Raw genomic sequence first — 22,890 nt, 5'->3', positions numbered from 1 at the left:
TATAGACTAGTGGTAGTGGTCATCATAAATTTTTGTCCGTTTTATACGTGAATATATGTCTGAAAAGTTTTAGTCGGTCCCACAACACTTTTTCTACTCTTACCATATCTCTCCTCCTTTCTTTCTCTTACTTATACCATTACCTTTTTTTTTAATAGTTTTGAGACATTTCACCATGTCTCACAATACTGAGCAATAATGTCTAGTTACGATATGATGATGCAATGTTTATGGGGCCTTATGAATTTTGAACATGATCCTCTTACTATTTAACACTTTTCATAATCTATTTTCTTAATTATTCTAGCTCTAAGCAAACTCACTTGCCATCTTTTATTTCATGATCAAACTACTTATCTTATTTTCTTATTCCTTAATCACCATAAACTAAACCTTCCTTAATTAATTCTTAAACTCTCTTTTCTAAGTAATGTCTTAAGTGAATATTACCATGACTCTTCTCACAAAATCTTGTCTTAATTTTTTATTTATGAGCATATAAATACCCCTCATACTTCTCATATTCCTCACACCAAAACTCAAGTTTCTTCTTCTCTCTTATTCTTCTTTTCCCTAAACATTTTCTACTTTGTTTCTCTTTTCATACAAATATTATCCCGTACACCTTTGATGCCATTTTTGTGGAACTTCTGGTCAGTTTTTGGGTTTTGCTATTTCACAGAAAATTGTTCCTCTCGAAAAATTCTTAAGGTTAGGCTCAAGAATCACCTAATTCAAAGTTATATTGAAGGAATTATGGTCTCTGTATGTTCTGCCTATTCTTTCTAACGCGAATTCAATTTTCTTTAATCTTATTCCTTTATTTTCTTCATGGTTAGTTTATTTAAAATATACTTCCTCTGTTATATTAATACTACAACAATGGACTTTTTGCACTATTCATGACTCTTATTTGACCATATAATATGATTTATACGTTAAGTAAAATATAGTTAGAGCTGTCAATTCGGGTATTCAAGTCGGGTTCGGGTCGGGTCAAATCAGGTCTCGAGTTAAATTAAGATCAGGTTATGTCGGGTTAATCTAGCTTCAGATCAGGTTCAGGTTCGGGTCGGGTCAATTTTAGTTCAAATTATAACGGGTCATTCACCTTTACGGATATATGTAGAGTTCAATTCAAGTCAAATTCAGATCGGGTTCATTTTCAGGTTCGGGTTGTGTTGAGTCGGGTTTGGATAGGTTAATAAGATGGTACATTCGGGTTTGGGTTAGTGTTGAGTCGGGTTTTGATTCAAGTTCAATTCTAATAAATATCGATGTGGTCAAATTGAACTATATAATTATGCCTTCCATAATTTGATCAAGCATCATCAAGATTTTATTAAATCTATATACGAGTAATAGAGAACAAAAGGTATATAAGCTGAATAAAAGATTTTATTAAATCAGATTGAAGGTTTACATAATTATACCAATATATAAGCTGAATAAAAGGTACTCCCTCCGTCCCCGAAAGAACGACCCATTTGGCCTAATTTTAGTCCCAAAAAGAATGACTCATTAACATTAAAATACCCACCGATTTGCAACAATATTTGTGCAAAATTAGCTTCCCCATATAAAATTTTGTTTTTCCATATACTTTTATTACTATCTCTCTTTACTTTTTTGTAAACCCCATGTAAATTTATCTTTCCAATATACTTTTACTTCTTTTTATTTAACTTTATTAATACCCGCGAAATCAACTCAAAAGGGTCGTTCTTTCGGGGACGGAGGGAGTATATAAAATTTTATTAAACCTTTCATGACTCGGGTACAAGTTTTAATTGGGTCGGGTACTAGTTCGGGTTTGGATTGTTTTCAGGTCGGATTAAATCGGTTGACGGTTACTATCAGGTCGGGTGTAGGTTCAGGTTTAGGTAAAAAAGTATTAGATCAAATCGGTTTTCGGTTAAGATCAGATCAGGTTCAGGTCGGGTTACAGATCACTAGTTTCACCCCATTATTCTGGTACAGGTTGGATTCAGATCATTGTCGGTTCAGGTCGGGTTCTCGGGTCGGGTCAATTTTTGACAGCTCTAAATATAGTTATGTGGGATCTTATTGGATTCGTCTCATAAAATACTTTCACAATTTTCACTTTTTATAATTTTTATTCATACACAATTATAGATATTTAGCATACAAAATGTGCTTTGGGATGTGTAATTTCATCCTCGTTGCAATATTAATAGAACGGATCGAAGGAAGTAAATACTTATTTCAAATAATTCCATATTAAAGTATTATTCAAAGTAATAATTTCATATTAAACTATTATACTTAAAAGAGTTTTATAATCCATGCACATTAGATTTGGATTTATGTCTAACAATGTTGTGATAACCTTATGATTATGTTAATTGCTAGGTGTATTCGTGATTGAACTTTGAAAGTGTCAATATTTGATTGAGATTCGAAATTAAGGTACGTTTAGGTAGCTAGATACCTTCGAAATTGTTGAATGAATAATAAGCATTGCATGTTTGTTTGATTTTAATAAAATCGTTTTGAATTATGATTTATAAATTAACCTTGAGAATTCATGTTTTAATAAATATGTTTAAGAATGGATTTCTATCAGGTTTTCAATGGTTTGAAATTATTTATTATGTTTAAAGAAATTTGGTTTTTAAAAGCATGTTGGATTGATTTAAAGAGTTTTTTTAAAAGGTTTGATTTTACAAGCTTGTTGAATTAAATACAAAAGGAGTTTTTGAGTTATTCTATTATAAACCTTGATTCAAAAGAGGAATTTCATGAGAATTGTTGAATTATTTGTTAAATATTTACAAGTATGATTATAATAATCCCACTATGCGGATTTGGTTGCACTACTAGAATCAGGTCAAATTCTGGCAGAATGATTCTGACGGACACTTAAATCCGTCGGAAATAACATATTTTCCGACGGACTTTTATTCTGTTGGAAATTTCCGATGGATTTAATGATTCCGTCGAAAATTTGTCAAAAATTTTCAACGGAATATAAATCCGTCAAAAATTACTTACTTTCTGACAGATTAACCTGTCGGAAAGTACATTTTCCGACAGAAAAAGAATCCGTCGGAGATTTCCGCCGGAAATACCGTTAGAATAATTTTTTTTTTAAAAAAGGGTTTTTTTAGAAAACCCTAAAAAGGATAAGTTCCCTTTGTTCAGTGAGTGAGTCCGCCTCTTTTTTTCATCTTTCCCTCTTCTCCTTTTCTTTCCCCTTCTTCTCTCTCCTCTTCAATATGACCTTCGTTCTTCTTTTCTCTCCTCAACGTTCTCCTTCTCTCTTCTCTTCTTCTTCTGATCTATTTCCTCTTCTCTTTCTCGCCATTTTTTCTCTTCTCTTTATCCTCTTTCGTTCTACCCTCTCCTCATTTCTATCTCCACATTTATCTTCTATTTCTCTGTTTTTTTTTCGGCGAATGGTGTGGGGGCGATTGTTGTGGCGGCAAGTGGTATGGCAGTGCCACGGTGGTGGTTTTCCAATATTTCAAAAATTAATGGTTTTTTGGTCAAATTCGACGTTTCCGACGAGTGGTTGGAAGTGGTGAAATGTCGTGCCAGTGGTGGCACGACGTTTTTTTATTGCATAAAAGAATTTTCCGAAGGAATTCTCGTCTGAAGTTTCCGACCGAATTTACTAAGCCGTCGAAAATTTTCGACGGACTTTTCTGGTGCTGGAAAATCTCAAACGAGGGACAATTCCGTCGGAAAAGCGGAAAAGGTGGTTTTTCCTACCAAGCATTTCCAACCACTTCCGACGAAAATTCCGTCGAAAACCCCTTTTCCGACAGATTTCAAGGTGTTTTCGAAGGAATTTTTCCGTCGGAAATGGGCCTAATTCTAGTAATGTTGATAAGAGTATCACTACAAGAATCAGGTCGAATTCCGACGGATTAGTTTCGACGGACAGGTAATTCTGTCAGAAAAGCCGAAATTTCAGACGAAATTATATCCCGTCGGATTTTTCTGACAAATTGAAAATTTCCGTCGAAAATTTCCATTTCCGAAAAATTTTTATTCCGTCGGAAAATAATTTTTAAAAAAAAACAAAAACCCCATTTAAAAGTGAAACCCTAAAGCAGCTCCTCCTTCCCCTTTTTCTCTTTCTCTCTTTCCGCCTCTCACCTTCCCCTTTCTCTTTCTCTCACCTTCCCCTTTCACTCTCCTTTTCTCTTCCGGATCTTCTTCTCTTTCCTCTTCTCTTACGGATCTGTCCCTTTTCCTTCTCTCCTATTCTTTCCCCTGTTTCTTACCACCGCAACAAAAACCACCACCGCTCTTTCTCCACTCCTCTCTTTCCCCTCTTTCTTCCCACCACCGCGACTGCAACAACCACCACCAACATCAACATCAACCTCAAACAACACCACCACTGCAACAACCACCTCCAACATCAACCTCAAACGACGGCGCACTTCCCAACAACCACCGCAAAACAACAACCACCATCGCAACAACACCACTGCCTCTTTCAACAGCCACCGTCGCGAGTATCTCAAGGTCTCTGCAATAACACCACCGCGAAAAAATAGCCACTGTCACGAGCATCTCAAGGTTTTTTTTTGTAGATCTAGTTTAAACTTTGGTTAAATTGTAGATCTTGTTTTAATTTGGTTAAATTGTAGATCTTGTTTTAATTTTGGTTAAATTGTAGATCTTGTTTTATTTTTTGAACATTTATGATTATAGTTAATTATTTATGTAAATGTTAGTTTATGAATTTATTAAATAATTGTAATTATCATAGTTAATTTTCGTTTTTTCTTTTTATTGAAATTCCGATCAAATATGTATATCTATTGGTTTGGATTTTTTGTGGTAATTATCGCTTTTTTGTATTTTTTCTTTTGTTATTTTGGTGTTGAGGGGTGGAGTATAGTGGTGTTTTGAGGTGGTGTGTGGTGGTAGGGCGTGTTGTGGTGGAGGTGCAAGTGTGGGGCTGGTGGCGGTGGTGCCACCAGATTTTTTTTTAATTTTTTTAATGCATTTTCCGACGGAAATTCCGTCATAACTTTCCGACGACATAATTCCGTCGGAAATTTACGACAGATTTTTCCGGGCCAGAAAACCTCTTCCGACAGACTGATTTCCTTTGGAAATTCTGTCGAAAAAGTGGTTCCGACGGAAATTCCGTCGGAAAAGGTCATATTTCCTACGGAACTGTTTATTTTCGACGGAACGGGGTGTCTCCAACGGAATTTTTCCATCGAAAATCGGCTTTTTTCTAGTAGTGTATGGAGTTTGTATGACCTTATCTTTCTTTAAGGATAGTGTAGGGAATATTTCAAGCATCCCACACTTGAGCCTCACTGTGATAATACACTTAAGCATGGTGGTGTCCAAAGGAAAGGAAGCTAGAGTAAAAGAGTCGCCAACAAGTTTTAGAAACTTGTAAATTGTTCACAAGGTGAAGGTTACACCCCTTAACGATCCAGGAGATCGTTAACTCCAATAGGTTTGGAACCATGACTGGAAGTTCGGGGATGATGGTACAAATCCGACCTAAAAAAGATTGAACCTGCCCTAAAAATAGGCCTCTACTTTATTCTTCTCATATTCATGTGCGCTTTCTGACTAACATATAATCAATAGGTTAACCCTAAACCTGTTTATCTATGTTGGTTGAATATTAATGCACAACAAATCTATTATTGGTGATCACTTGAATTATAACCATATTAGCCTAAACAAGATTATTAATTATCTTATTAAGCGTGATTACAAGTACAAATTCCCTTTAAACATGCATAAAAGACGTGATCAAGCAATAACAGTAATAATATATCAAGCAACATAATAACAATCATCATCATAATAATAATACTCTCAATCTTATCAAGGCATAATAATCATGTTAATAATAAAGCATAAGAATAATAGCAAGATCCTAGCTAGGCATGATACTAACAAGATTAATAACAAACCCTAGCATGTCACTAAACAATAAAAATCAAAGCTTTATTCCTAGCATGGCACTAACATGATATTAGGAAAGAAATAGGAGGCATCATAATAATATCAGAAATATTTAGTTAACCCTAAACATGATACTAGGAAGCAATATAACATCCTAACATGATACTAGGAATCAACAAAATAATCTAAGCATGATTTCTATATCAAAAGATCTATAAATCAATTAAATTACTTACTTTGATGCCTCGTACCTCTTTCTAATAACAAATACACGCGTTAGTAACTTCAAGGAAAATAATAAACAATTAATTTAAATAATTGAAATAAAGATTTGGGACCAAACCCTCAGAAATATTAAACCTTTCACGTCTGGGGCGAAGGTAACTTCGAACTTGACTAGGTGTGTCTAGAACTAATGTATGAGGAATTTTGAGAGAGGGAAGGTTTAGAAAAAGAATAGAGAGAGAGAAAGCTTCTAGCTTTTAGAGAGAGAATAGAGAGAGATGATGGTTGTGAATGATAAAAAAAATGAGGAGATACGACCCCTATTTATAAAAAAAATAGCACGGAAACAAATCAAGTCATATTCGGAATAAAATACCTCTTGTTGCCAACGATAGGAGTCAGCGCCAGACGACAAGAGCAGCGCCAGGCGACAGCTGTTAGCGCCAGGCGACAGCTTTGTCGTCTCGCGCTAAGTTAAAAGTACAACGCGCTTTATACACGGAATCATCTTCTTAAAACGATTAAGCAGGTAATTCCGCATTAAACAGATTAAAATCATATTTGTGACAAATCATATATTTTATTCAAAATAAAACATCTTTAAAAATATAATTATCAATCCTAATCTCATTAGAATTAGAAAGAACCTTCTAGATATTCCTAGAAGATTAAAATCAATCCTAATTACTTTAGGAATAATAATTAATAGGCTTTCCTCTAGATCATTGGGCCACATGTAAAATCATTGGGCCAAATTTAATTTAATCGATAACTTCCTCATTATTCATCGGAATTGGGCTTATAATATATCGTTGGATAGCTGTTTTCAAGCCCAATCCAACTACACTACTATTGGACCCTTATCATGGAAAAAACCAAATTGGACCGGCTATTTTCATAAATAGAGTAAGAAAAGAAATATTTTTGAAAACAGAAAAAGAGATATTTTAATAAAAACATACATCCTCATCACTAGACTTTTCACACTTTCACTTCGTTTGATAATCAAACGACGTGAAAGGTATTCATCACTGGGTTTGGTTTTGGGGAGACACATTTGGGTGTCTATAGATAACTTTCTACATAACGACACTAACTTGGCGAGTGTGCACACTTGGGTGAAGAATTGGTTTATTAAAAGAGGAATTGGTTTTATGAATCGTTTTTATTAAATTATTAAGGGTTTGTTTGGCATCATTGTGGTTTTCTGTTTTTTTTATTTTTTTTTTTTCAAAATAATATGATATATGTCATATTATAAATAAAAAATTAGCTAAATTTATTCAACTCATGCTAATTTGAAAACTGACAATAGAAAAATGGAAACACCTTTTACTTGTTTCCTATTTTTGGTTTTTTATTTAAAAAAAAAAAACTGAAAACAAAAAACGATTTCAAACAAGCCCTGAGTTACTGGAATGGTTTTGAGAATATTGAGAATTGGTTTTGAATCATGAGTTTTGGAATTATTGGATTAATTATAATATTCTTATGTAAAAATATGCGATAATATATATGAATAAGATTTTTGACAAATATACAGGTAATAATTTTTAACCAAAAAATAAACTAAACTAAAATAGGGACACATGTCAGCCATGGAGCTAGTGTACCCTATTTTAGTATAGTATATAGACTAGCTTAGACCCCGTGCCATGCATGATAAATCTAATTTTTTTTAAAACGTAACTAAATTTAACAAATAAAATTTGATAAAACATACACATCAATTACGTAGAAATTATATAGTCATAATCTATATTAAAAGGCAAAGCAAAAGATTAATATATAATATCATGAATTAGATTAAAAAAAATTACAGGGTGGTCAATGTTATAAAGGTTACGTCGCACACAAAACATGCTTAAAGATTTAAGTCGAGTCTATCAGCCATACTTTACCAAGGACAATGTAAAGAAGGCTATGATGGCTGCCTGGGGAGACACAGACTCAGAAGAAGAAGAAGACCAACCTTCAGAAGAAACTGCACATCTATGTTTAATGGCCAAAAATGATGAAAAGGCCAAACTAAAGGAACTCGAGGCCGAGGTATGGTTTTCTCAAAATGAACTAAGACATTTCTCTATAGAAAAACTAATATGTGCTGTTTTAGATATTCAAGAAGAATTAAAATAATTACACAGAGCAAAACAACAAAGTGATAAGGCTTTGATAACTTACAAAGAGAACAGTGAATGGGTAGACAATATGAAGTTTGATATTTAATACAAGTTCTTTAGCCTCATTCATGATAATGTTATTTTAAAAGAGACTATAGAAAAACTGAAACATGATAACATATTTTTGAATATGGAATTATCTTTGTTAAAACTTAGTGTTGATACTCCTAACCATGAAGTTCCTCAACTTGTTCATTATCCAAATTTTGAAAAATTGAAATCTGATTTGGAAGATCTAAAAACGGATAAAGCAAGACTTGAGGGGGAACTTGAGAGAGCTAGGAAAGGAAAGCAACCTATAGAATATAAAGTTCCAGATTGGATTTCTAAGGCTCAGACTAAGAGAACAGAGGGACTAGGTTTTAAAACGAAGTTCCTAAAGGAAAAGAAGTATGTAGATCTGCCGAGTAGTATTGTTTGCTATTTCTGTGGCAATATAGGACACGAGCAGGTTAAGTGTCCTAAGAAAGAAAAAAGCACAAAGAAGAATGAAAAACATGTAGAACAGATTTGGGTTAAGAAAGATAACCCTACTCTTGTTACATAGGAACCCAAGGAAACCTGGGTTCCTGACACTAACGTTTGATTCTTCATGCAGGTTCCAGTGAGGGGGAACAACACTTGGTACCTCAACAATGGTTGTTCTAAGCACATGACTGGAGATAAATCTAGATTTCTCTCATTGGATGCCTATTATGGTGGGACTGTGACCTATGGTGATAATATGAAAGGAGATATAATTGCTATTAGCAAAGTAGGAAGGTCAAGTTCCCATGCTATTGATAATGTATTTTTGGTCGAGGGTCTCAAACACAACTTGTTAAGTATCTCACAATTTTGTGACAAAGGTAACTCTGTTAGCTTTACTTTCAATAAGTGTAAAATCATCCACAATGACACTAGGAACATAATCTTAGAAGGAACTCGTAAAGGGAACACATATGTTGTGGATCTTAACAAGGTTCGTAACAGTAGTCTAACATGTCTTAGTGTTATTGAGGATGATCCTCTATTATGGCATAAGAGATTTGGTCATGCAAGTTTTACTTTGCTCGATAAACTTAGATCAAAAGAATTAGTGGAAGGACTTCCTTGCATTAAGTTCCTATATGATAAAGTGTGTGATGCTTGTGTTAGAGGAAAACAGACACAAATTTCCTTTAAATCTAAAAAGATGGTAAGCACCATAAGACCTTTGGGACTATTCACATGGATCTCTGTGGTCCAATGAGGATCCAAAGCAGAATTGGTAAGAAATATGTTATGGTTATTGTTGATGGATTATTCAAGGTATACTTGGGTATTCTTTCTTGTAAGTAAAGATGAAACTTTTGATGAGTTTGTCGCTTTTGTAAAGAAAGAACAGAGAAGGACAGGTAATCAACTCATACATCTCAGATCAGACCATGGAACAAAATTTGAAAACTCTAAATTTGATGAATTCTATACTGAACATGGAATGGATCACAACTTCTCTGCCCCAAGAACTCCACAACAAAATGGTGTAGTGGAACGCAAGAATAGAAGTCTTGAAGATATGGCTAGAACAATTCTGATCTCAAGTGGACTGCTTAGGAACTTCTGGGCAGAAGCAGTAAACACATCATGATATACTCTCAATCGAGTATCTGTTAGAGCCATCACCAACAAAACTCCCTATGAACTCATTAAAGGGAGAAAACCTAATGTTTCTTACTTTAGATCTTTTGGTTGTAAATGTTTTGTTCATAACAATGGTAACAGAAATTTGGGAAAGTTTGATGAACATAGTGATGAGGCTGTATTCTTAGGATATGGCTCAAATAGTAAAGCTTATAGAGTGTATAATAAAAGAATAATGTGTGTTGAGGAATCTGTACATATTATATTTGATGAAACTGAACAGTTACTTGATGTACAGGATTGTGATGATGATTTTGAAATTGGACTTGTACGCAAGCAAGATCCAGATGAAGAGTCAACATCATTGCAGAAGCAGCAGGTTGAAAATGAAGGTGAAGAAAATCCAAAAGCAAATGAAGCACCTACAATGGAGAATGCAACATGAACTCCACAAAATCTAGAACAGAATGTAGAAAATGAGGAAGTTCCTGAAGAAGTGCAAACTGAGAATCAAGTTAGAGTTCCTACTGAAGAACCATTCAACAACAATGAAGAAAAACTGTATCCAATCAAGGACTTTACACCAAAAGCTTGGAAACATCAGAAATCACATCCAGTGGATGCAATCATGAGCGATATCACAAAAGGAACTCAGACCAGATCTCAGCTTAGGAACTTCTGTGCATGCTATGCGTTCCTTTCCTCTATGGAACCTAAGAACTATGTTGAAGCTTTAACTGATGCTGACTGAATTAATGCTATGCAAGCTAAGCTTAATGAGTTTGAAAGAAATAAAGTTTGGCATCTGAAACCTAGACCTAACAAGAAGAAGACTATTGGATTGAAATAGGTGTTCAAGAACAAGCTAGATGAGCATGATATTATTGTCAGGAACAAGGCAAGACTGGTTGTACAAGGTTTCAATCAACAAGAAGGAATTGACTATGAAAAAACATTTGCTCATGTAGCCAGGTTAGAGGCTATACGATTACTTATTGCTTTTGCTGCTTATATGGGATTTAGGTTGTACCAGATGGATGTTAAATGTGCCTTTCTAAATGGATTTCTTGATGAGGAAGTCTATGTGGAATAGCCTCCTGGATTTGAAAATCTAAAGTTCCCAAACCATGTCTATAAGCTTGACAAAGCTCTTTATGGGTTGAAGCAAGCTCCTAAAGCATGGTATGAAAGATTATCTAAGTTCCTTTTGAAAAATGGTTTTAAACGTGGAAAAATTGATAAAACTTGTTTTTAAAGTCAAATGGAATAGATATCTTAGTTGTACAGATTCATGTTGATGGTATTTTGTTTGGTGCAACTAATGAGTCTTTGTGCAAGTATTTTGCTGACCTAATAAGTGGAGAATTTGAAATGAGTATGATGGGTGAGTTAAACTTCTTCCTCGATTTGCAAATCAAACAAACTGAAGAAGGAATCATGATCCATCAACAAAAATATATCAAGGAGCTGATCAAGAAATACAAGTTAGACAATGCAAAAACTAACAAGACTCCTATGAGTACTGGAACTAGGTTGGATGAAGATCCATCTGGAACTTGCATAGATCAAACTATGTATTGAGGTATGATTGGCTCTCTACTTTACTTAACAGCTAGTAGACCTGACATATCTTTTAGTGTAGGTCTATGTGCCAGGTTCCAAGCTAATCCAAAGGAATCCCACTTGATAGCAGTAAAGAGAATCCTTCGATACTTGAAAGGAACTGATGACTTGAGTCTCTTCTATCCTAGAAGTGATTCATTTGATTTGAATGGCTTTACTGATGCTGACTATGCAGGTGATTTGGTTAACTAAAAAAGTACTTCAGGTATGGTACAGTTTTTAGGACCTTGTTTAGTTTCTTGGGGTTCCAAGAAGCAAAACACAGTTGCATTATCTACAGCTGAAGCTAAATATGTGGCAGCAGCATGTTGTTCACAAATCCTATGGATAAAGCAATAAGTTAGAGATTTTGGTATTATATTTGAATGTGTTCCTATTTACTGTGATAATACCAGTGCTATATGTATTTCAAAGGATCTAGTTCAACACTCAAAGGTAAAACATATCCACATTAAGCATCACTTTCTAACGGATAATGTAAAACAAGGGAATATTAAGTTAGAATTTTGTCAAATTGAAAATCAAATTGCATATATTCTAACCAAGCCCTTGAACAAAGAAAGATTTGAGAAATTGAGACTGGAACTTGGGATGATCAAGCTAATTTGATCGCTGCTGAAGTTCCAAGATATGGCAAGTAAAAAATAATGTAAATAGAGCTAAAAGAGCATTTAGCACAATTATGGTGTGCTAAACATAGTTGTAGTGTCACCGTTGTTAATTACTAGAGGTTAGTTCACTAAACACTTAATTGTATAGGCAATTAGAAATGTACATTGCATGTGTGTATAAAGCGTGTTCCAAATACGTGTATTATCAGAAAATAATTTCCTTTTGAAAATTAAATGAATTTGGAAAGAAAAGGATTTTTGGAAAAATTCATCCTTCTTAAATTGTTTTAAAAGTTAATTGAACTTGTTCAATTAAATGACTAAACAATAAAACCCCTCGTTTCCATCACGCCTCTTCAATAATTATAAAAGGAATCTTTCACCCACCTTTTCACTCCACTGTCAAATGAAATTAACCTTTTTCAGTAAAAACCATCAACATCTAAAACCACCATCATCTAAAAACCATGGCCATCATCACATAACTTAGTTCATCCGAAAATTCTCATCACTTTGAAAAATCAATTCAAGAAGAAACCTCACCTCTAGCAATGGTTAGCTACAATTCCTCTCCCAACAAGTCCAAAACCTCAGAAAGCTCAAAACCCTCACCTTCTAATTCAAAAGAGACAACGAGTAAGAGCAAAAAGGAAGGAACAACTGGTTCAGATGTTCTTTACAGAGTTCAAGAGTGGAAAGAGAAGAAAGAGAAAGAAAAGACTCTTGAATATCATATTCAAGAAGTAGAGGATTTTGTGCAAGGGGTTCAAAACGAAGATGACAAAAAGGAGGACAGTGCAGAGGAGAGAGAGGAGGGAGAGAAAGAGGACGAAGGTGAAGATGAGGAGGAGGACGATGAACAATCGAAACTTACTGCAAGTGCTGATAGTTATGTTGTTGGTCATAGACTTGATTTGTTTTGGTGCAAACAGGCTAGGTTTTTGGAATTTCTTGATTTGATTAAGTTTCAGGGATGGGAGTATTTGTAGACTAGTGCATCTAAAAATCTTCTATATCCTGCTGCTATGAATGAATTTTGTAGCAAATTTTCAGAAAAACAAGGGAAAATTTCTAGTGTAGTCAATAAAAAGAAAATTGAGTTTGATGTTGAGAAATTAGGAATGATTCTGAAAGTTCCTACTGAAGGGTTTGAGATGTACATTAAAGAGAAATCAATTGTGAAGGTAGGTGATTATTTAGGAGGTGATATTGTTGAATTTTTGGGTGGAAAAAGGGGGAAGAACACTATGAGTCATAATGATTTAAGCCCTTTAAATAAACTGTTGTTTAACTTGGTGAGAAAAACAATATTTCCTAGAACTCGGAAAAAGAGTGAGGCATGCTTGATGGACATGGCTGTCATTTTCTGTCTCTCTATAAATTTTCCTTCATTGATGTACCAACATCTAGCACACTGTGTTCCTGGAAAGAACAAAGTGGGCTATAGGGATGTTTTGTCAACCGTATTTGAGACACTTGGGGTGAAGCTCAAAGAAATTTATGGTGGATTGGAGGAGAAGCCTGAGAATATTATAAATGAAGAGACACTACTGGGAATAAGTTTGGAAGTAGTGAGTGGGAAAGTAAGGAGAGTGAAAGAGAAAAAGACAACTGGAGGGAAGAGAAAAGGGAAAGAGGTTCCAGAGAAACCTGTCAGGAAAAGTAGGAGGCTGTCATTAAGCATAGTTCCTAAGACAAGTATGGAGGAACCTTTGGAACTTGATGATGATGAGGAGAATGTGCTAGCAGAACAAGTGGCTGAGCTTACTAACAGAGCTGAAATATCTGAGAAGCAACTCAAGACAGTCACAGGGCAAATGCAGAAGCTGAAGAGGAAAGTGCAGGATCTTGAAAACAGTCTCAAGCTGCAGAGGCTAGAGTTCCAGAAGGCTGTTAAGAGACTTGAAGAAAAGCTGGAGGCAAATGTGCTTCAAGCTCAGGAAGACAACAAGAAGATTCTTAAACTTCTTCAGACTTAGCCCAGCTTATCTTACACCTAGATTTCCTAACCTAAATTACCTAGCCTATCTCTCTCCTGTTTTAGTCATGAACAATTTCAATTTCAGTTTTTGAACAATATGTTTTGGTTTGTAATAATTTTATTTTGCTCAGCAGGATGATTAATCTTTTGGTTTTCAATGAATGTTTTGGAACTTTCTTTATACATGTATGTATTTGTGTGTTATGAAAGCTTATGAAGGAAAGTGGAACTGACTTAAGGGAAGTTAGAAATGATGCCTTCAGTTTCCCACACTCGATGAATTGCTTGTGGGGCTGTGGCTAGATGCTTAATAACCTTGTAAAAATAGGACTTTTTGATAATGCCAAAAGGGGAAAAGAAGAAGCAAACTTTGAGGCTGAAGTTGTTCTGGGTTCCAGTTGAGAAAGTATCAGAAATTTCTTCTGATATGATGCCAGTAGTTCAGTAATCCACCGGCCTAGAGGTGTCCAAAACACACCCGATCTAACTCGATTCAAAACCAACTCGAAAAATATCCGATTCAAATTTGGATTCGTGTGGACGTAATAATTTAACATGACTCGACTTTAAAATTGACCCGACCCGACCTCATCAAATCCGATCTGATCATCCGAATTGACACAACTCGACCGACCTATTGAAAATTGTAACACGACGTGAGGTGCGACGACAGGACGAGCACACAAAAATTAGCTTCCACATCTTTGACCCTCCATTGGTACCATTAGATAATAATCTACACGTGAAAGAGGAACGCGATGAAAATTGCCACGTAATAATTGAATATAAGCTGATGTGTAACTAACGTGGATCACATTTATTTTCTACATTTTGAGTATTTTAAGTGGTTGAACAATTTTGGCATCTTCATACAATAAAAATAAATAAACCAACTTGATAACATAAGACCAAATCAAAATTAATAAACAAACAAAAAAATAAATTCTTCAATCTACTGTTCTTTGATTCTTGTATAAATTCCAATCAAATTTTCCTCACCTAATTTCCTTTTTTTAAGTAGGAGAAAAAACAAGTCGATTATTCAATCGTCCTCTGTTTTACTCCCCACTTCATCAATGGCTGCATTGCGTACAATTTCAGCTCAATCTCTTCCTCCTCTTACAAAACCAAACAAACCCACAAAAACCCAGAAATTACCGTCACTTTTATCGCTACCCACCACTTCCCGGCGCTCCTCCGTCGTCCGCGCCGCCGTTACCGGTGATGTGTCGGCGGTGGAAACTTCCGTGGTTGGTGGGAAGTTGACGTTGGAGGGTCTTTCTGGCGGCGACGGCGGTGAGAGTAGTAATGGCGGTGGTGGTGAAGGAAATGGTGGTGGTCAAGATTTGAACAAGTTGATTGATAGGATTATTAATGCGACTATTGTTCTTGCTGCTGGTACTTATGCTGTTACCAAATTGGTCACTATTGATCATGATTATTGGCATGTAAGTCCAATTTCCCTTCTTTTTCTCATTTTATGAAATGGGTTTTTATTTTTTGGTATTTTCTCAGTGATATTGATCATGATTATTGACATGTTGTTTGATTTTTATTGGATGTTATTTATTTGTTGAGTTAAGCATGGTTTTTTGCTGGAGTTGTGATTGTTTGGTTGTTGAGTTTGGTTATAAATGAGTGTACTTTTTCATTTGCATATAGTTTTTTACATGTTGCATTTGCCTATTTTTAGAGTTTTGTGTGTCAGAATTAAGATGGTTAAGCAAGAATGTGAGTTCTTGTTTGTTTTGTGTTGATTTCTATTTTTAAAATGTTCAAACTTGTTCAAAGGCCTGGAACTATGATTTGAGTCTCAAATTTGGTGGAAGCTAATGTCAAATTATGTCAATTTGCTTGCAATTGGACTTGAAATTTAAAAGTTGATTTTAGGAGAAAATTGAGAAAATACAGATTTCCATTATAGAGTTTAAAGCTTTTAGTTATTGTATTTGAGTTAAAGCAAAAACATATCATGTGTTGAGTAATGAGAGCTGTATTTTGTTGGCTACTTACTTTTGAGATGACTCTTGTGCAGTATTGCAATTAGGTTTCCTTGATTCATAATTATGATGTAGAAGATGGCTAATCATTGAAGTTTTTGGCTGTTATGTCAAGAAAACTATGTAGAAGTATTTTATTCATCATTGACACATCTCTTTATTTCAGGGATGGACAGTTTATGAGATTCTGAGATATGCTCCACAACACAACTGGATTGCTTATGAAGCAATTCTGAAAACGAATCCTGTACTTGCAAAAATGGTGATTAGTGGAGTAGTGTACTCAATAGGTGATTGGATAGCACAGGTTAGTTCTCGTAGTTGGTGGATATAGATGATTTATGATTGGATGGTAATAGTGCTTATGCAACAATACATATACCCCGTTTGCTTCACCTAGGACCACCTTGGCTACTCTTGATCTTTAACCAAGTTGACAATCTTGCTGATTCTGTACCACTTTGATTTGCAGTGCTATGAAGGCAAACCTCTTTTTGACTTTGATCGTGCCCGCATGGTTAGATCTGGACTTGTAGGATTCGCTTTTCATGGTTCTCTTTCCCACTATTATTACGAAATATGTGAGGTAATATTATAAAACTTGCAGTTCACTCTTCTAATAAAGTTTATGTTAATTTTTTCTTCATTGCCTTGTATGGTTGTGGACTTAACTAATCTACCACTTTCAGGCGGTATTCCCTGTCCGTGATTGGTGGGCTATTCCTGTAAAAGCTGCCTTCGATCAAACTGTTTGGACAGGAATTTGGAATACCATTTATCTTGTGAGTTTGGGATTGATGCGATTGGAATCACCAGCTAATATTTTTAAGGAACTGAAGGCAACATTCTGGCCCCTTCTTACTGTAAGTAAATTTTCTGTTTTTTTTACATAGTAACTTTTGATATTATCATCTAATAGCTGTTATATAACTTTTGATACATGGTCGGAAGTACTTTTTTTTGAAAACTGGTTGGTTTAAAGTACTTTGCTGGTCAGTAAACAATACAGGATGGGAGTGTCTCCTTTGTTCAACTTTGTTTTCACTCCTTAGTCATTTAATCATATGTTTTAAGCTGGGTTGGTCTTCAAAAAAAAAATATGTTTTAAGCTGGGTCATCTTGTCTAAAATGTCTAAAATGAATACATTTTTTAAAAAAAATATTTTTGAATAAAGTTCTACTGCAATTTCACTTTGACACCCAGATTTACCTCACAAATCAAGTGTCGTATCAATACTTCCTTGTAAACTATAACCTTGGCTTTTTTCTGCAAAATGACCTAGTCGGATATTTGGACACCGTATCCGAGTAGACACCTAATCTGTGTCTGGTTAACATGAATTCAACAGTTCTTGATAATATTGTATCTCAAGAGGCTTTCTGAGGCCCTCTTGTAATTGTATGCTATTAGCACAAAAGTCTTTGAACATGCTGTGTCATAACGAAAATTAAAAGCAAAATTAATAGCCATACCTTTTGTATTTGGAAAATCTACTTGAAATGGGTATGAGATCCTGACTGTTAGCTACCAAATTCCTTTTTTTTTTTTGGAAACTGATGGCTATTTATTACGAACCTAAATTTTAGGTTTACAGACATTTTCATTGGCTTCCTAAATGTTTTGGGGTGTTGCTGCATTGAAGAAACTTTTGCACCTTTCTTATACTCCTCCTAAAAATCTATACTGGTATTAATTTGCAGACAGGGTGGAAACTTTGGCCTTTTGCACACATTGTGACTTATGGTGTTATTCCTGTGGAACAAAGATTGCTTTGGGTTGATTGTGTGGAGCTTATATGGGTGACAATACTTTCAACGTAAGCTGTGAATTACTTGAAATATGTTTGTTTTTCAATTTACCTTTTTGCTTGCAAAACATGAGTTTATTTTTTGATATGTTCACCAGCTACTTATTTGGAAGTGACTATTATCCTTAATTGTTTCACATTTTATTGAGTAGTTTAGTTCCCATACACTGTAGTTTAGTTTAGATCCTCTTGGTTTATCACATCATATTACCCTTGAAAAATTTATGGTCTTTGCTTCACACTGACTCTTTGTTTGTGTTTTCTTATTTGATAGATATATAAATGATAGCAAAGAAGCAAGAATCGCAGAGGAATCTGTTGAAGCCACAATTTCAAGTCCTTCAGAGGTATCAAATCATATTATTGTATAAATCATCCCTTGAAAATATCCAGAGGCAACGAACCTATGATCCTCATTTCTTCTGCATTTATTGTGATATCTTTTTCAGGAGTGATGAAGAAGTTGACACTCTGTAGGACAACTGTCTGTGAATTTTGCTCAAAACTAACTGTGCTAAGTGATCCAAATGAGAGTTGATTGGTATGTGGTGGACTGGTTGGTTTCTGCTTTTGGAATTTGTGGCTTCACGCTCTCCAATTCTCCATATCTGGTTGTAAAGGATAATTGTGGTTATGCTGCCTCTAAGTAAGATGTACAAAACTACGAAAGGAGCATTAGCAGCATCATACATTCACACTTCTGTATGTATTATTTTCGATATTCAACTCTAGATAACTTATTGTATCTTTGACTTTCTCTAGTTGAAATCAATGTATAATTGCATAATCTATACATAATTACTTATAAGAACATTAGCGTATTCATCTAATCTTGTTGTCTATTGTTTTAATCAAATTGTACATGCATCAACCTGATGTAGGGAATGAGAACATATTTGCTCTTGTTCTTTCTGTAAATGAAAGAATTTGATTTCGTAGAAACAGCTTCTCTTGTGTCTCTGCATAGGCACAAATAAGCAGCAATTTGTGCATCTATTCAGAATTTATTCGAATAAACTTTTCCACTGCAATAATTTTTTTATTTCTTCCATCTAACTTTGTTTGACACAAGAAAGTCATTAGCTCAAGTTCTTATCTGGCTCAAGAGAAGCTACAAATGGTCCGTGACACAGATTGCATGATCTGAGGCATACTAGACAAATGAAGTTACTTGTATGAACATATCTTTTAAATTGTATTTGGGTAGCAATTATAATTATACAACGTGACATTTTCGAATTTCTGCCAAGGTATAAAAAATGAAAATTACAGTACATCCCAAGGGTTCAAAATATGCACAGCTTGTATCATTTGCTAATAATGATGCAGAAATCAATTACACATTATTACATTAGTCTTTTGTCTCCCTTCTCTTGATGAATTAGTTAGGCTTTTGATTGCCAAGCTCAATTTTGTGCTAGGCGTCTACGCTGCCTGGGCACCTGGGCCTGGGTCGGAGTTGGACACTGCAAAACATATAACATGATAACGAGCCCTGTTTATATCGTAGCAGAGGACTCCTGGTACCTTGAGGTGCTTCTTACAAGTGCTAAATAATGGTGAGTACTAACTAGGGTGTGAAGAAGTCTCTACTCTCTACTATGGGCAAATTGTGTGAAAGCTTTAACAGTTAAGTTTTAAGAAGTCCTGAAAAATACTCATATATACACTTATGAGTTCACAAGAGTTTAGACTGAGCATTGTAAAATCAAATCAATAATTAGGAATTTGTCATTCACCTTATATTCTAACAAACATTGTAATCATTTTTTTATATTTGTTGGCCCGTGCGGGTCATTGCTCGGGCCAAAACACTTATTTGGGCTTAATTTGGGTGGGGTTTTAGATTTGATTTCAAATTTTAAAATTTAAAAGTTGAGAATTTCTGTGGTTCTCTCTCTTGGTCTCTAGTCTTGGAAGTTGGAAGCGTTCCCTAAACTTTTCATCATTTTCTAGCGAGCGAGCGAACGAACAAATAACCATGGTGGTAACCAGATCAACGTCTAAGAAAGCTGATAATCAGTAAGTTTTCTTCATTGTTTAATTTTTGATCCGAAATTGCTTTCAATTGGTGACTTGTTATTGTTTTTGTGAAATAGGAATGTTGTGAGAGGCAAAGTTACTAAGAGACCAAGCAAGAATAAAACTGTTCGACTTGCTCAGGTTGTTCTTGTTGTTCTATACAAGTACTTGATTTGAAATTCAATTAGTAAATAAAAACAAAACCCCTTTAGGTTTGTGTATGGGAATGATAATTTCATTTCAATGGTCTGAGCATCACGAGATTCATCAGGGACGCCTAGTCACCAATTAAGCCAGCATGTTGCTATGTCACTATTAATATTATATTAACTAAGCTTATGGTTTCTAGGGGCCATAAGTTTATTGTGTTTTTATCAGGGTACTACTCTATGTATTGTAGTTTATGGATTTACTTTTGCAATACTAATTGCTGTAAGTCCTAAGTCCCCTGTAACTGGCTGTACTCTCCTAGATCTCCTACTTAGGTCCTGTTCTCATACGTTTATTTTCAGTTCAGTTCAGTTCAACTCCTAATTTTCTTCTCTTATAAGTATTCAGTTCAGCTCAGCTCAGTTCAATTCAGCTGAGTTCAGTCAATGAGAACAGGCCCTTAGTGTAGTGTGTAGGGTATTTTCTACTAATTTTGGTCACCTACTGTACTCAGGTTTCAATGGGGTTCTAGCCCATAGTATTATATAATTTTCTACTTGTATGTTAAAAAAAAAAAATGTTTATTTAAATTTTAACAATCAAACCTTGTTTTTGAAGTAACTGATGCAAAGTCTGGAGCAAGTCAAGAAGTCGATACTGAGTAAGTTCAATACAGTTTCTCTTAATTGATTTGATTTATTAATCTGAATATATATAAATACATATATATTGTGATACAGGAATTCTGTGAAACACAAAGATATGCTGTGAAAGCAAGCACCAAATTATTGATTGCAAGACCAAGGAGCAGGAACAAGTATTTTGATTTGGAAGAAAGGTCTCTGGCTATGGGCATTTTCATAGATTCCTTGAAAGAAGAATATCTGAAGAATGATTCAGACTTCAGATTTGTAAGATCTCAACTTTTAGCATCAATATTTTTTTTAAAAAAAAAATGAAATCAGTTTGTGAATTTTTTTTTTTTTTTTTCATCAAAGACTCCGGAGTTCTACCATGCTGCAATGCAGGAATTTAATTCCCTCAATGATGACGTAAGTATTTTTTTCTGAAAATTGTCCATTTTAATCAGAACTCAAATGTTCACGTATTTCACTTTCTTTCAGAGCAAAGCTTCGTACATTGCTAAGGCAGAGAAAAGGTACCTGGCTGGATGTGCTGAGAATTTGCTACTACTCATATATTATATTCATTGATTTGATTTGTTAATCTAATTTGGCATCAAATATGATATATCTATCCTTCTATATGTTATGATTTAGGAATTCTATTGAAGACAATGATGTGGGCAGCAAGCAAGTTCGTGAGGAAAATATTGACACAATTCGATTCTAAGTATGACAGTAGTTATGTAATTGATTGTGCTGGAGGCTTTTACGTAACTGCGTTGAAAGCAGAACGTCTGAAGAATGATCGAGGCTTAGTAAGACCTCTGTTTTTTTATTCTTTTTTTTTTTTTTTGTTCAACTTTTAGCGTCAATTTTGTTAATGTGTTTCTTATTTTGCTATTCATTAAAGGGTGTAGATGCTTTACTGGCTGAATATTATCACCTCAATGATGATGTAAGTCAAAACAGAACTCTATCCATCCAACTTTCCATTTAGTTAAGAATAGATGAGATTAAAAATGTTCTTCCTATTTTATTTTCTTGCAGGACAAAGCTCCGTATATTGCCGTGGCATGAAAAAGTACTTGGATGAATGTGCTAAGAATCTGAAAGTAATGGCTGAAATAGAGTCTCAGTAATGTTCAGACAGACTGGTCTGGACACTCGGATTAGGCCTAATATTTTATTAGGAGAGGAGGGTCATTTGCTTTAGTTTCAAAGTGATGGAAGATTACATATAATTCCTTGCAGGTTGCAGCATAATTTAGATACCTCCGAATCTGTTTCAATGGAGAGATAAAGCTCTAAAGCTGCTTCAATGGAGAGTTCATAGTATGCTTCAATGGAGACAGAGGAGTAAGATTATTGACAAGCCCAGTCATCGAGCCCACTAGAGAAAATGGCTGATTTGGTTAGTGTGACTGTGTCAGGGTAAAGTGGATCAAATTGGAAGGGGGAGATGGACGGTTAGGAGTTAGGATGTATGGTCTTATCGTATAAGGTCAATGGCAAATCGCGGATTTATAGCAGCTCGATGGTGAGCGGGCCAACAAACTATCCTCTATTGATCTATAATTGATACTAAAATAACAACGGTTGATATCATTTTCCTCCCAAAATGTATATATATCACTATATTATAAATTTTTTCCCGCCTAAATGCAATAATGACATCACTTTTTTTATTTTTTTTTATTTTTTATTTTTGAATAATCGAGTTATATTTTCTTCCCAAAATTAAAAATACTTAATTCTTAATATTCTTTCATATTCTCTAAGGGCTTGTTCATATTTAATGAGCTGAGCTGAACTGAACTGATTGGAGCTGAAGTGAATTGAATCGAGCTGAACTGAATATTTTATGAGAGAGGTAAATTAGGAGTTGAATTGAACTGAACTGAACTGTTTGGAGCTGAATTGAACTGATTGGAGCTGAACTGAACTGTTTGGAGCTGAATTGAACTGATTGGAGCTGAACTGAACTGAACTGAAATTAAGTAAATGTGAACAGGGTCTAAATTGTTGCTTTTCATTTAAGTTTATGTTCCTTTTTCTCTCTGATCTCCATTAATCAACCTCACTAATTTCGTTAAGTCTATTTGGCTAAACTTTTGGGAAATAATTTTTGTTTCCTAAAACTAGTTTT

At 34.7% G+C, this 22,890-nt stretch overlaps 2 protein-coding genes across 2 annotated transcripts; both read left to right on the top strand.

Annotated features, from left to right (window-relative positions):
• Positions 1-15,064: 15,064 nt before the first annotated feature.
• On the top strand, positions 15,065-18,776 carry LOC145574590 (uncharacterized). The gene is made up of 7 exons (XM_081632420.1): positions 15,065-15,586; positions 16,305-16,445; positions 16,611-16,724; positions 16,828-17,001; positions 17,840-17,955; positions 18,221-18,293; positions 18,396-18,776. The coding sequence occupies exons 1-7, from the start codon at positions 15,215-15,217 to the stop codon at positions 18,399-18,401; spliced, it is 996 nt and encodes a 331-aa protein (XP_081488546.1). The 5' UTR covers positions 15,065-15,214; the 3' UTR covers positions 18,402-18,776.
• A 146-nt stretch (positions 18,777-18,922) lies between these two features.
• On the top strand, positions 18,923-22,467 carry LOC145574591 (uncharacterized). Its single transcript, XM_081632421.1, has 8 exons — positions 18,923-19,968; positions 20,046-20,779; positions 20,859-21,029; positions 21,117-21,170; positions 21,243-21,277; positions 21,399-21,559; positions 21,655-21,699; positions 21,792-22,467. Exons 3-8 carry the CDS (start codon positions 21,010-21,012, stop codon positions 21,819-21,821), a joined length of 345 nt encoding a protein of 114 aa, XP_081488547.1. The 5' UTR covers positions 18,923-19,968; positions 20,046-20,779; positions 20,859-21,009; the 3' UTR covers positions 21,822-22,467.
• Positions 22,468-22,890: the final 423 nt, after the last annotated feature.

The sequence above is a fragment of the Chenopodium album genome, chromosome 13 (assembly GCF_948465745.1).
Source record: "Chenopodium album chromosome 13, dcCheAlbu1.1, whole genome shotgun sequence".
Classification (NCBI taxonomy): Eukaryota; Viridiplantae; Streptophyta; class Magnoliopsida; order Caryophyllales; family Amaranthaceae; genus Chenopodium; species Chenopodium album.
The sequence above is the reverse complement of the archived record's forward strand: the minus strand, read 5'-3'. Positions and strand labels throughout refer to the sequence as shown.